This window comes from Eleginops maclovinus, chromosome 8 (genome assembly GCF_036324505.1).
Source record: "Eleginops maclovinus isolate JMC-PN-2008 ecotype Puerto Natales chromosome 8, JC_Emac_rtc_rv5, whole genome shotgun sequence".
In the NCBI taxonomy this organism is placed as follows: domain Eukaryota; kingdom Metazoa; phylum Chordata; class Actinopteri; order Perciformes; family Eleginopidae; genus Eleginops; species Eleginops maclovinus.
This window is the reverse complement of record NC_086356.1, coordinates 12,351,584-12,364,398: the sequence shown is the minus strand read 5'-3', so window position 1 is coordinate 12,364,398 and position 12,815 is coordinate 12,351,584. Positions and strand designations below refer to the sequence as shown.

General features: G+C 40.3%; 1 protein-coding gene across 4 annotated transcripts; it reads left to right on the top strand.

Moving 5' to 3' along the window:
- Positions 1-200: 200 nt before the first annotated feature.
- On the top strand, positions 201-12,044 carry pax8 (paired box 8). 4 transcript variants are annotated; one of them, XM_063888884.1, is made up of 12 exons: positions 201-324; positions 2,676-2,833; positions 5,413-5,554; positions 5,908-6,105; positions 6,389-6,465; positions 6,670-6,795; positions 7,261-7,439; positions 7,669-7,789; positions 8,014-8,253; positions 8,610-8,711; positions 9,944-10,030; positions 11,095-12,044. In XM_063888884.1, exons 2-12 carry the CDS (start codon positions 2,812-2,814, stop codon positions 11,163-11,165), a joined length of 1,365 nt encoding a protein of 454 aa, XP_063744954.1. In that variant the 5' UTR covers positions 201-324; positions 2,676-2,811; the 3' UTR covers positions 11,166-12,044. The 4 variants fall into 4 exon arrangements, with proteins under 4 accessions (XP_063744954.1, XP_063744953.1, XP_063744956.1 ...); XM_063888883.1 differs by having other exon boundaries at positions 5,389-5,554; XM_063888886.1 differs by lacking the exon at positions 2,676-2,833 and having other exon boundaries at positions 5,389-5,554.
- The last annotated feature ends 771 nt before the right edge of the window (positions 12,045-12,815 follow it).

Here is a 12,815-nt window from a genome sequence, read left to right as displayed (position 1 = left end):
CAAAACACAGGGTCAGTCATCTTTTCTTTTTCTTTTTTTTTTTTTTATTCTTCTCTGTTTTGTTGGGGGCTGCTCCTCTATTTTCACGTAAAACACACCCCCTCCTTCCTCCTCCTCCAATGGCTGCAGGGCTCCCTCCTGCGCGCAGCCCCGGTTGGATAAAACCTGGCTGAGTTTTGGCAGCGCACACACACAGCACACAGCAGCCTCCGACACTCACCGTGTTTTATTATAACAACCACCAGAGTCCTCATCGTTTTGGATAATATATCAGAATACCCGCAGCAGGGGGACGTTTTTAATTTGAGAGCCGTCGTTAAAAAGGTAAGACCTCTTTTTAATTTCTCACTCTCTTTTTGTGCTATGTGATGTCTGAAAGGATGAATCGGTCCGCAGTCCTGACACACAGCGAGATGTAAACGGAGCAGAGGAGGCTTCAATTATCCAAAAAATACGCACAACACTGCACGCTTAATGTCCCTCTGATTTGGGGAGACACCGAACAATTAGGCATAGTAATAAAAAAAGATTGATTGTAATTAAGGTGTCAAAAGGTGACCCATCTTCAGATTATCGAAAGTTTTTCAAAAGACAATAATAATCATCCGAATTCACCGCATACAAACTGTCTTCATCGTGAGAAAAAGAGATGAATAATATGGGAAATTTTCCAGAAGTGAACTGCAGCTTGAGTTTGAGTGTTCTCTTATATATAGCTTCATCCAAGATGCTTTAAAATCACTTTGTCCCCAAATGGGAGGGTAAAAGCTGTAGTTTTGATGTTTGAAAAATGATATTTTCTGTCATCTGTTGCAGGCGAATTAAACTCAGAAAAAGAAAAAGTGAATAACCTAAACATGTTGAATTGTTCCTTAACACAAACTGTTAGTTCATTAAAAAATGTAACTAATTTTAAATAATTTACAGAAACACGAGAGAACATATGTTAAAATGTTAAATGTCACTTTAAAAGATTAAATTACAGACTTGATCCAAAATATATATTTTTTTAAAGTTTGCAACAGGCTGAAGAAAATGAATTATCATTATTAGCAGCAACAATTAATAAGAGTAAACTAGTATTAACATTACAAAGGCTAAATTATTACTAAACTAATTAAGAGCCACTCAGTTATATTGAAAAATCGTTCAATTTAAAATATGATGTTTTTTTACTTCCCTATAAAACCAACACTAATTGCAACCAAATTTTACTTTATTTATTGAGTTCGCATTTACTGAGATGTATGTTGTTGTGTATTATTTATTATAATACGCTTATAATTAAATGATTTTTGCTACATTTTATTTTTGACATGCCTATTTACCTCACATTTTAAATGATGTGCAATTTTGGAAATACGACTCTATTCAGCTGCTTTTAATTATGCATTTTACCCAATAGCTTGAAATTATATTTAGCTTTAAGTTAACATTTGTTTAAACTGACAACTCTCACACATTGCACTACATTTTCAAGTGTACTTTCAAATAAATATATGTCTGTAAATAAAGTTAATCTCTACACAACAGACAAAAGTAGACATTAGATGTTATAAGCTGTAAACGAGAGCAAGTTTTACTTATAACTTACGGATGTCTTCAATCATTTCATCTCCTAACAGTGTGTGACAGTCTGCTAATTGTTCAGTTAATTTTAAAGTGTCCACCCAGCAGGACATGACAACACCTGACTGACTGACACTGAAATTGCATTAAAACAGGTCCATGCAGTAACACTAAAAGTGGCTTTAAATATTTGTGATTACATTACTTTTTTAATTTTGCAATTCCAATAATTGTAGTTGATGGAAATGAAGTAGTACTATTTTGACTCTGTGTATTAATAATGGGTTGTATTTTTTAATTTAAAATATGAAAATGTGTTGCTCTCATTAGCTGGAAGTTTATCCAGTGTAGAGAGAAGGCTCACGTTCTGACAATAACTACTGCTTCCATATTTACAGCAGATTTAGCCCCTTTAAGTCAGAAGACTTTTACACATCTCTGAAGTCCATCTGTGGGTTTTCTTTTTCATGATTTCATTTCATTTTAATTTAACAAATGAGACATAAAGCAGACACTTACTATCTTTAAGAAAATCTTTTAATTTGTAATGTCACCTCAGACATTCTGGTGAATTGATTCAGGTTGTTTTTTGTATTGTAAAGGTAAATCAATCAGTCCTCAGTTATTCCCTCTTCTCCAATGTGTATTTTTCCACTTACCAAATCTACTCTACATCCCAATGCACATATATAATTACCTATGTTTCTGTTAAAAACCCCAAATAAAGTAAACCCTCTGGTTCTATAGTTAAAAGGAGATTGATGAGACCAGTCAATCCTGATTACAGAGCGGTTAATGAAGGGAAATTTTATGTATAACAGAAGCAGCCATCTGGGTTGGCCGAAGGGGGAAAAGATCTCTCATGTTTTACAAATACTCATTATTCAATTATAGTTCCTAACATAAACACAGACACACAGACCTGTTCTATTTAAAGTTAAATTAGAGAAAGACGGACAGATTCAGCTAATTCGAAGACGATTTTCAGCCTCTTATAGCTGCATTTCCCTGCAGACACTCACAGAGTGCCACCAGCTGAGTGTTTGAGCTCATGAGGCATCCCATATGACAAACAGCCAGTTTGATAAACCACTGTCCTCCTGCAGCGTGTGCTCCACAGTGCGCTCAGGAGCACACTCATGCCAGACGAAACAGGACGGGGAGTAAAAACACTTTAACTGGGACAGCGTGGAGCCGACCGTCACGTTCAGCTGGTGGAGCAAGGACCAAAAACTCAGGGATATGTCCAACAACGCTGGAAGAGGTAAATACACAACACAAGTTGGCCTCTCAGACTCCTGTGAACAGTTTAGCTGAACACATTTGAGAATTGTGATCCGTCTTTATATTAATAACCCCTCAACATCCACTTTCCCCCTTTTATTTTCCCCTTATGAAGCTTGGAACAAATAATCTTCTTAATCCTCTATTTAGTATTCATAAACTGTATACAAACATTAGAGAAATGGTTCACACACATAATGATGTGGACTACCTGTAAGCAGAAAAATGTTTTAACAGTAACTTATGGGCATCCATATATGAAACTAGTCAAAATATGTCTTCATAGGAGAACTGTACATTAATAAACACAAAAAGCCCCATCTGCTTACAACTTTAGTGTGTAATACCATTATTTAATGTTTTCAAACTGATATAAAGGAGTAACTACATAAACGTACCATTATGAGCGTCTACAGCTCTTTATTGATCCTACATGATGTTTCCATGTAAGTTGTGCATTTTGCCAGACATATATTTGGCCTCTTTGGAAACTTTGGACACTTACATTTAAAAAACCTAAAAACCTCTGTGGGTTTGAACTATGCTCGTCTGTATGGCATTCAGCCCAATACTGGACACTTTTTGGAGAATTTCATCCTACAATGGGACACCGAGAGAGGGTCTGGTCTGCACTTTGATTCTTAAAGGAACGAAGTGTTATTTTTTCTCTGGTCGTTGTGCAGGACATTGAGGAAGTTAATTAATTGGCACTCAAAGCTGTCGGATGTTAATGTATATCACTCCTCCCCTGATCTCTCTACATGTATCTATCTATCTATACTTTTCCTCGTAATGAATTCACGCTTTGTTTGTTTTTTTTTGGCGTGCACAAGACGTCTAGTGCACTGCGCGCGTTCACGTGTGCGCATGATCGCCGCCCCCCGGGTCTGCTCGGCTTTAATATCCTGCAGGTTGATGAAGCTTGGCGGGGAGATTTTTTTCCACACTCCGCTGGCAGCGTTAATAGAGGCCCCCCTCCTCCCTCCCCTCGCTCCCCCCCCCCCCCGCCCCCCCCCCCCCCCCAGCTCCCTCCCTCCCTCCTGTCGGCCCATGTTCGCTGTTTGATGTGGAAATGAAAGCTGGGAAAAGGCTGAGAAAAGAGAAGCGTCTCAATGGGTTAAATTAAAAGCAATGGTGTTCTTGCAGAGTCACCACCGTGCAGTCTATAGAGAAGATGTGCAGGCTGCTGGTACTGAACGCAGCGCGCGCTTTGTCTGCTGCTGTTTGCCGGGATAAACAGCTCTTCTGTTGTTGTAGGGTGGCATTTTGCAGGATCAAGTTTTGACAGATCTTTGGGGTTTAATTAAAGTGCAAACTATATTTGATAGTATGTTTATGACAGTCAAAGTGTGGCAGTTCTATTTGTTTTTTGCAGTTGTTCCTGATCTCATATTATTTTCAGCATTTAAGCGCAAATGCATTTGTCTCTAAATGACATAACATTGGAAAGCAGATTAATATGCTAATTATATACCAAAGTAACTTCTTCTGGTAAAATGCGAATGTATAATATATTGTAGTACAGAGTACATAAAGAACATACACAAATATTCTTTCAGCAAATAACAACAAATGATTTACAATGAATGGAAAACACACAAAGACAAATCAGTAGCAATAAAAATGAGAATTGTGAGAGTATCCTGCAGGTATTATTATTTATAAGCATGTGATTAGCCTGGAAGTCATCAAACAATAATCCATTTAAAAGTTAAAGCTTTGCTGCTGGGCAAAGTATAATGGGGGGGGCATAATACATTTATATGCATTATTTATATTCCATAATAATATTTTTTCTAAACAAAATGAATAGTGATATTGATTCAAAAACAGACTTCTCAAAATGTACACTCAACCTTATTGATCAATTCACCTTAAATGTCCTTTTTTAAATTATTGTTAAGAAATCAACCCTGAAACATGAACATAACAATCTTCTTCAAGGTTTGTTTCTCCTCGCTGCTTTCATCTCCTCCTGTGTCCTCGACTTTTTAAATGTAGAACTTCATTACGCTGCTGACAACGCCGGCACTGCTACAGTTATTTATTACAGTAAAAGACAGAGCTAATCTTCGGCCTGCTAACAAAGTGATGATGAATGTTGCAGGTCATTTTAAGAAAGACAACATAATACTCTGTCTGGGGAAAAACCTTCTTTAGTATAGGTTTATAGTAAATATATTTAGCTACTTTACTTTTTTATAACATCCCTAACATCCTTTGACAGCTACTTTATCATTTGCATTGCAACATTAAATTAGTTGATGATGCATTTCATATAGAAAGAAACTTAGCTTGTGTGTGTTTGTCATTTTAAGCAGTGCAGTGGTTGTGTGATTTATCCATTGTCAATGAGGGGTATGATATAGACCACAGGGAGAGCTTTAAGGGATTCATAATATAGTCCTTTATATAGTTTGGTAGTTTTGGAGGGGCAGCCTGTGTGTCCAGGTGTGTGTGACTTTGATGTGTCGGCATTTCCCAGGTCTCATGTTCCAAGACATTTATGAGTGTTCATCCCCCCTCCTCCCCCAGGTCATGGGGGTTTTAACCAACTAGGTGGAATGTTTGTTAATGGACGTCCACTCCCGGAGGTGATCCGGCAACGCATCGTGGACATGGCCCACCAGGGGGTCCGGCCCTGTGACATCTCCCGGCAGCTCCGAGTCAGCCACGGCTGCGTCAGCAAGATCCTGGGACGGTAAGCGAGTTTCCTAACCTCCTGTTAATCAGCCTGGTTGTGTTCTTTGACCTCTTGAGAGACTGATAAGGCACACTAAAAAAACTGAAACGTTGGCTTTAATTAAATGTATTATGTAAACACATTTCACAAAACTGTATTAGGTTAGTTAAAAGCGATAATATTGAGTTTAAATACAACTTTTAAAATAAAGCTTCAACTTAATTGTATTGCTTTCAACTAACCTACTATAATTATTACATAATACATTTAATTAAAGTCAACGTTTTACTTTTTTCAGTGTACAAGGAACACTGGTGTTTGTGCGACCACCAAGCCTAAAGTAACGACTTAAAACTGTAACTTTCTTCCAGATATTACGAGACAGGCAGCATCAAGCCTGGAGTGATCGGTGGCTCCAAGCCGAAGGTGGCCACCCCGAAGGTTGTGGATAAAATCGCAGATTACAAGAGACAGAATCCCACCATGTTCGCCTGGGAAATCAGGGACAGACTGCTGGCGGAGGGAGTGTGTGACAGTGACACGGTGCCCAGCGTGAGCTCCATTAACAGGTGACAAACTGAATTATGAATGAAATCATGTTAGCAGTAAGCCACCAGGGCTCAGCGGCATGGAGATATGTGACTTTTTGAATTCAAAGAAAGATGAATGAGGAACATTTATGAAGATGTTGTGTGATTTGAAGCCTACATTTCCTGACGGTTCAACACAAAACTGATATTTCTGAACTTTCCGCTTTACATGCTATCATTAAACCCAACAAACAGAATTCACAGTCAGTGTTAAAGGTACAATTCCCAGTTACTCATTTGAGTTTGTTTATTTTTGTTTCAGAATAATTCGAACAAAGGTCCAGCAGCCGTTCAACCTGCCTCTGGATGGAAAAGGCCTGAGTCCAGGACAAACGTTGAGTAAGTCTTTACCGTAAACACACATGCACAATGGAGGCTGTATCTGTATCATCCATATCAGCGAGAATTATCATGTGACGGTGAAGGATTAAGGTTAAAGATAGAGTGCGCTCATGTAGGATTAGGCTTGTGACCTTGTGGCATGTACAGTATCATTTCCGCTCTCTGTCTCAAATCTGTCTGTCTTTGTTTATCTCCTCTTAGTCCCAAGTTCCGCCGTCACCCCACCAGAGTCTCCACACTCAGACTCTTTGGGCTCTACTTACTCCATCAGCGGACTGTTGGGTATCCCTCAACCCAGCGCCGAGGGCAAAAGGAGCCACGATGACAGTAAGAATTAGATCAAATGAAGGACACACCCAATATTGGGACTATTTTTGATTGATTGTGGCAGTGTATAGGGAGGAAGCCCCATCACAATTGTATCAGTTGAAAAGATGGAAAAGGGTACTGCTCTACTTTTTCCAGTAACAACTTCTTAGGTTTAGTTTTTGATTGTATCTGTTGTACACAATGCTCTGAACTCATTCACTCAAAATATTACACATTTCTAATTAAATGTGAAATTGTACCTTTTATGACTTTGGGCCAAAATGCACAAACAGAAAGGGAATGTAAAGATTTTAATTCTGATGAATATAATTTAAAATAATTACTTCATTCACACCCTTAAATACTAACCTCATGGTACCCTCTTTTGGAGTCCTTTCAGTATTTTTTATGTTTTTCCCAAGTATTATCAGATGACACTAAAGCAAAAGAGATATTTTGCTCACCCTCTCCTGTGTCTCTCAGGTGATCAGGAGAGTTGTCGGCACAGCGTTGACTCTCAGGGCAGCGGAGGCGTCCCGAGGAAACAGATGAGGGTGGATCACTTCTCCTCAGCCACGCAGCACTTGGACTGTGGGTTTGATCGTCACCACCACTATCCCCCAGACTCATTCAGCTCGGCCACTAGCAGCAAGACAGAACAGGTAAAAACAAGCATTATTTGCAATATTCACACAGTGTAATGTAATAATGCTTAAATTCAGTTCTAAATTAAGCACAATAATTATGAAGATACCATTTTTCTCATTTTCCTTCTATTTCAGATGTATTTCAAACTGGAAACATGTATATTCTGCCTTTGTGTTTTCACGTGCACATATGCATATTTATTCCTACATGCACTAATAGCTAATCCCTGTTAATCATCCCCAGACTTTGTACCCGCTGTCCCTCATCAATGGCAGCCTCGATGAGGCCAAGACCAGCCTCTCAACATCCAGCTCCGCCATTGGACGGAATCTGGCGGCGCACCAGGGCTACACCATGGTGACCGGTGAGAGTCTAAATGTTAACATAATTACCTTTGACCCAAGCACAAAGTCGAAGCCCTCAGAAGGCTGACCATCAGCACCTGCCTGTCTTGCCTGTTGCACAACAGCATACCAGCGTCCCAACGCCACTCACTTTTCGTTGTTTTTGACATTTCACTTTTGGTTTGTCACTCATATTCACCATTCATTTTCATTTTCTCACCCACCCTGACTCTGGCTGCCTCAGACCATCTACAGTCCCTGCCGCTCTGTCTGAAACAGGAAATGTCCCCAGAGGTGACCAGCACGAGCCCCTCCCCAAACATGGCCGCGTCCAACCTGGCCTTCGTGGAGCTGCAGGCGCTGCAGAAGCCCGTTTCTGTCAGCAGCAGCTGCAGCCATTCCAACCATTACCCCAACGCCTTCAACTCATTCTCCCATCATGCACCAGTGTACGGGCAGTTCAGCAGTCAGTCTATCATCTCAGGTAATGAAGGCATCCATCTCATTCATGTTTATGTTCATAATAAATGTGTTTGCATTTGTGTTGTACAACTTTTCACAGGGGGGAATTAGCATATATTCTTATTTCTATTATGTATTAATCCATGTTTATTTGATTTAATTGAAAGTTTAAATTGTCAGAAATTAGTGAAAGAGAGTTTGTTTAAATCTTCCTCATGAAATATCAAGTTCTGTGTACTTAATATTTCATACAAAATGTACTATACGTTAATGTTCAGACAACAAGTTCATTGATGTAATCAATGCAAAAACAAACCTTAAACCAGAGCATCTTGTGCTGTAACAAATGTTCCTGAGGTTAAAATTGTGTGTTTTTAGGGCGTGACATGGTGAGCTCAACCTTGCCGGGTTACCCTCCTCACATCCCCTCTCCGGCCCAGGCAGGATACTCCTCCTCCACCATCACGGGCATGGTAGCAGGTAATTTTTAAAAGCTTGCTTTCACCTATAACTACAAAAGTCAAATGGAGAATTAAGAGGGAAAATGGAAAGAACCAAATGAGTCAGGGAGGTAAGGGAGGGTGATGCAGGAAGAGAGGATTGTAGATTAACAGGAAGAGTCAATGAGTAGGCAGGGTGGTGAACTGTGTGTGTGTGTGTGTGTGTGTGTGTGTGTGTGTGTGTGTGTGTGTGTGTGTGTGTGTGTACGTGTGTGTGTGTGTGTGTGTGTGTGTGTGTGTGTGTGTGTGTGTGTGTGTGTGTGTGTGTGTGTGTGTGTGTGTGTGTGTGTGTGTATGTGTGTGTGTGTATGTGGGTGCACGTGGGCCCAGGGGGTATACAGGGAACAGGCTGGGGGTTCCACCCTGCTGCCCACACCCCCCACCCAGACACCTCTGACCACACATCGCCATGGGAACCAGGGGGCCCAGGAGGGAGATGCAGGGTGGGCGGAGGGGGTGTAAAGTCTGGGTATGAGCGAAGAGGAGGAGGTCTTTGTCGTGTGTGTGTGTGTGTGTGTGTGTGTGTGTGTGTGTGTGTGTGTGTGTGTGTGTGTGTGTGTGTGTGTGTGTGTGTGTGTGTGTGTGTGTGTGTGTGTGTGTGTGTATATGTGTGTGTCTATGTCAGGATGCCTGCATACGACCAGAGAGGGAGAGTGTGTGTGTGATGTGCCTTTTTTTATTTGAAGTCTGCCCTCCGAAGCGCGAAATGAGAGGGTCTGATTTATTATTTTTCTGGTGGGCTTGCTGTGAGGAAGCGTTGATACACAATTACTGAGTGAAAGGGGGGGGTTAGGACAGGAGGAGGAGGAGGAGGAGGAGGAGGTGGAAGTGGGGTGGGGGGGTACCGGGATTCATTCCAGCCAACATAATTACCAATTAGATATTAAAAAAGAAAAAGGAAAGAAAGAGGAGTGCCAGAGAGGCCAAAGCAGGAAGTGAAGGAAGGAGAGAGGAGGAGGAGCGATGAAGGGGCTGCAGGAGCTAGGGCTGCATGCACCACTGGGTCGGGGGATTTCACCCTCAGCCATCCACCTGCACCACAGATTAATGGTTTACAGGCTGTACTAACTGTTGGTGAATTGTGAGCTTAGCCTGAGCAGACGCTGGCACACACACAAACAACCCGACTGTAGATCTCTCTCTATAACAATAACAGTCTCTGTGGTGTCCATATTCTCTAGCTGGTGTTTGATGTTATTTTCTATCTCACAGCAGGCACAGACTACGCGGGTCAGACCTACAGCCATTCGCCATACACCTACAGTGATGCATGGAGATTCACCAACTCCAGCATACTGGGTGAGTCAGGAAACTTTGCTGTTTGTTTACTGATGACAAACCTAATGCATTCCCTCTGATTGTAAACTATCAAGCTATAATTGTGACCTCCATAATAAAAAAAATACTAATAAATTTGACCTGTAAAAGTCACACTGAAAATGTAAAAAAGCTACTGACTTTATAATTCACAAACATTTCATCATGACTCAAATTTAGATAATGTCTTCAGGAAAGAAACCTAACCAGGAAGTGGTGTAAACTGCGTCAGTCACATATAAAGCTTACTACTAGTACTGATTTAAAGCCATGTTTAATCAGGAGCGTTTCATTGCAGTTGGATCACAAAGCAATACCATAAAATGTCTAAAATAAACAAAAGCAAAGGAGTAATTTGCCAAATTTACAATCAGATGCTCAATTTCAATTACTTTTACTGGCAGAAAGCTAAAAAAGACATGCTAATGATTGAAAGTTCAAATTAGATCACAACATCAGTTATTTTCACTGACATTGGGGACATACAGCACATTTATGTCTGGATGTCTGATGGAGCAAGATCACTGTATGTCACTGGCAGAGTTATAGGGATCTAAACCTAACCCTGTTTTTGTCCTCATCAGAACTACGTAAGGACATTACAGCTGCAAAAATTATTCCATTGACAAAATAAGACATTCAAGTAGTCGGCAGGGACTTTAAGGATGAACATCTTTTACTATTTCTGACATTATAAACACCAGGTGATAGCTGCCCTACGCATGAGACAGATGTGTATGTGTGTATAGAAGCTCATTTTCTAGAAGTACCGAGGCATGTCAGCTGTGCTTATGAGAAAATGTCCTCCACAGCAAACTGCTCCGAAAAGGAAAGTCCTGTATTACTCTCATCTTTTCACTTATTCTGTAAGAGTCATAAGTGGGTTTAACTCAATCCAGTCTCGCCGGACAAACAGTGGGACCAGCTCAGACATTCAGCGTCACCATCTGCTGTAAAACCTCAGATAAGATGGATAAAGAAAGTCTGATCCACCACCAACAACACCTCCCTGTTTTAAAGGCCTCCATCTGTGTCTCCCCCCGCAGGTTCGCCCTATTATTACAGCACGGCCTCCCGCACCGCTCCTCCGTCTACAGCTGCCTACGACCACCTTTAGTCCCAGACTGCATCATGGGACATGTGACTCAACCCGGGCTAAAACAACATCAGCTGACACGTCTGATTTTGGACCAAGGCATGAAAGTCAAAACTGGATGTGAACTTGAGACTCTGCTGTTGAACCAGCATCACTTTTTTTTTACCACACCTGCTCATATGTTATTTATTTGTCATTGCTGGTACTGTGGCCCAGGGTAACTTCTACTCACGCACGTTTACACATGGGTACAACTTCTCCCATGTTTCCGGAGACTCAGCCTGACGTCTCACACCAAGGTGCATTTTTTCAGTATAGAGCTCTTTAACGCTGTTTTGGCCAAAGACTTTCTTTCATCTGCAACTTGACACTGATCCAGTCAATAGGGATATGCAACTTCTTTGTACTGAACTATGCCTGCTTTTGTTTACAATACTTTGTTGACCTATCATCTCAAATTGATTCAATCTCTTGATCTGTGTCTGCTTGCAATTTAATTTCTATGACTTGTTTTCATTGTAAATTCAGAGCTTTTCCTGTATTGAAAACAGACTAAAGGGTGACTCATTCAATCAAAATCACAACAGAATGACCACAAATGCCCCTCACAGATTAATGTATTTGTCGAGCAATATGTACATATTGTAAATGATGAATTACTTACGGGAAAGTGATGCTATTTCTCTCAGAGAGTGATGAGGGAGGGGGGTAATGGTGATTTGGCTACAAAAACAACAAGGCTTGAAATACATTTGTTTTGCTTCAAATAAATTTAGTTTGTTGTCATGCTGATGTTTGGTAAGAACTGTGACTATTTTTTCGTATACTGTTATTAATATTATTGCAGATGTAAATAATGAATTTCTAAAGAATTATTTTAATTAAAGCATGACAAATTTACTTGTGTTTTTACTGTTGTCTTTTTTTAAAGGATGGCTTAGATTTTTACAAGATAAAAATCAACTAAATCTGTGTTATGACAATTTGTATTAAATGTAAAGATTTTAATATTTTGATATGTTAAGTATAGCAATCCAACAACAAGGCAGCTGAGGTATTTAACTGTGTTTAAGTTTATTTTCAAGCGCAATTTATATATATATCTGCTTCTATAGCATAATGATCATTATGATTATAGGTATTAATAGCCTCATACTAACATGCTTAAATGTGGCATATATTTTTCTGCAGCTCTCAGCATTTTAAAAGGACGAAAGCAACGATCCTGAAAACACGCGCATCTGTTTAATTTCTTTTTTTATTTTCTGCATCATGTAGTTTTATTTGCAATTATTTCGTCCCTCTTTGCGGCCTCGTAATTGCGGCGCGTTAACGACGCCACGGTTCGGCGCTGCCGCGGCCCACCTGGTGCCGCCGCGCGGGATGGCGCGAGGATGATGGAGAGGGAGAGGGACAGGCCGCGCGCACTCCACCACCGAGACCTGCACCACTTGAAACAGGCACGAGCATAGAAAGTACCGTTGCACATTGCACATATGTAGCGATTGTTATACTAGTGAGTTTAGAGTTACAATTATTTTAATTTTGCAATCAAATGAGTAAGAGGAAAATACTGATGAGAAAACATGTGATGTAGGCCTTATAATAGGCTAAATGTTTTTCTTCATATGTGGCCCTAATACTCCGTCGTATTTATGCCTAAAATAAATG

Bases quoted from the DNA above. Each gene is read 5' to 3' on its own strand.
- pax8 (XM_063888883.1), top strand. From the start codon at position 2,812: ATGTCCAACAACGCTGGAAGAG. The intron at 6,466-6,669 runs GTAAGTCTTTAC...ATCTCCTCTTAG, and splicing joins GAGTCCAGGACAAACGTTGA to TCCCAAGTTCCGCCGTCACC. The intron at 8,254-8,609 runs GTAATGAAGGCA...GTGTGTTTTTAG, and splicing joins CAGTCAGTCTATCATCTCAG to GGCGTGACATGGTGAGCTCA.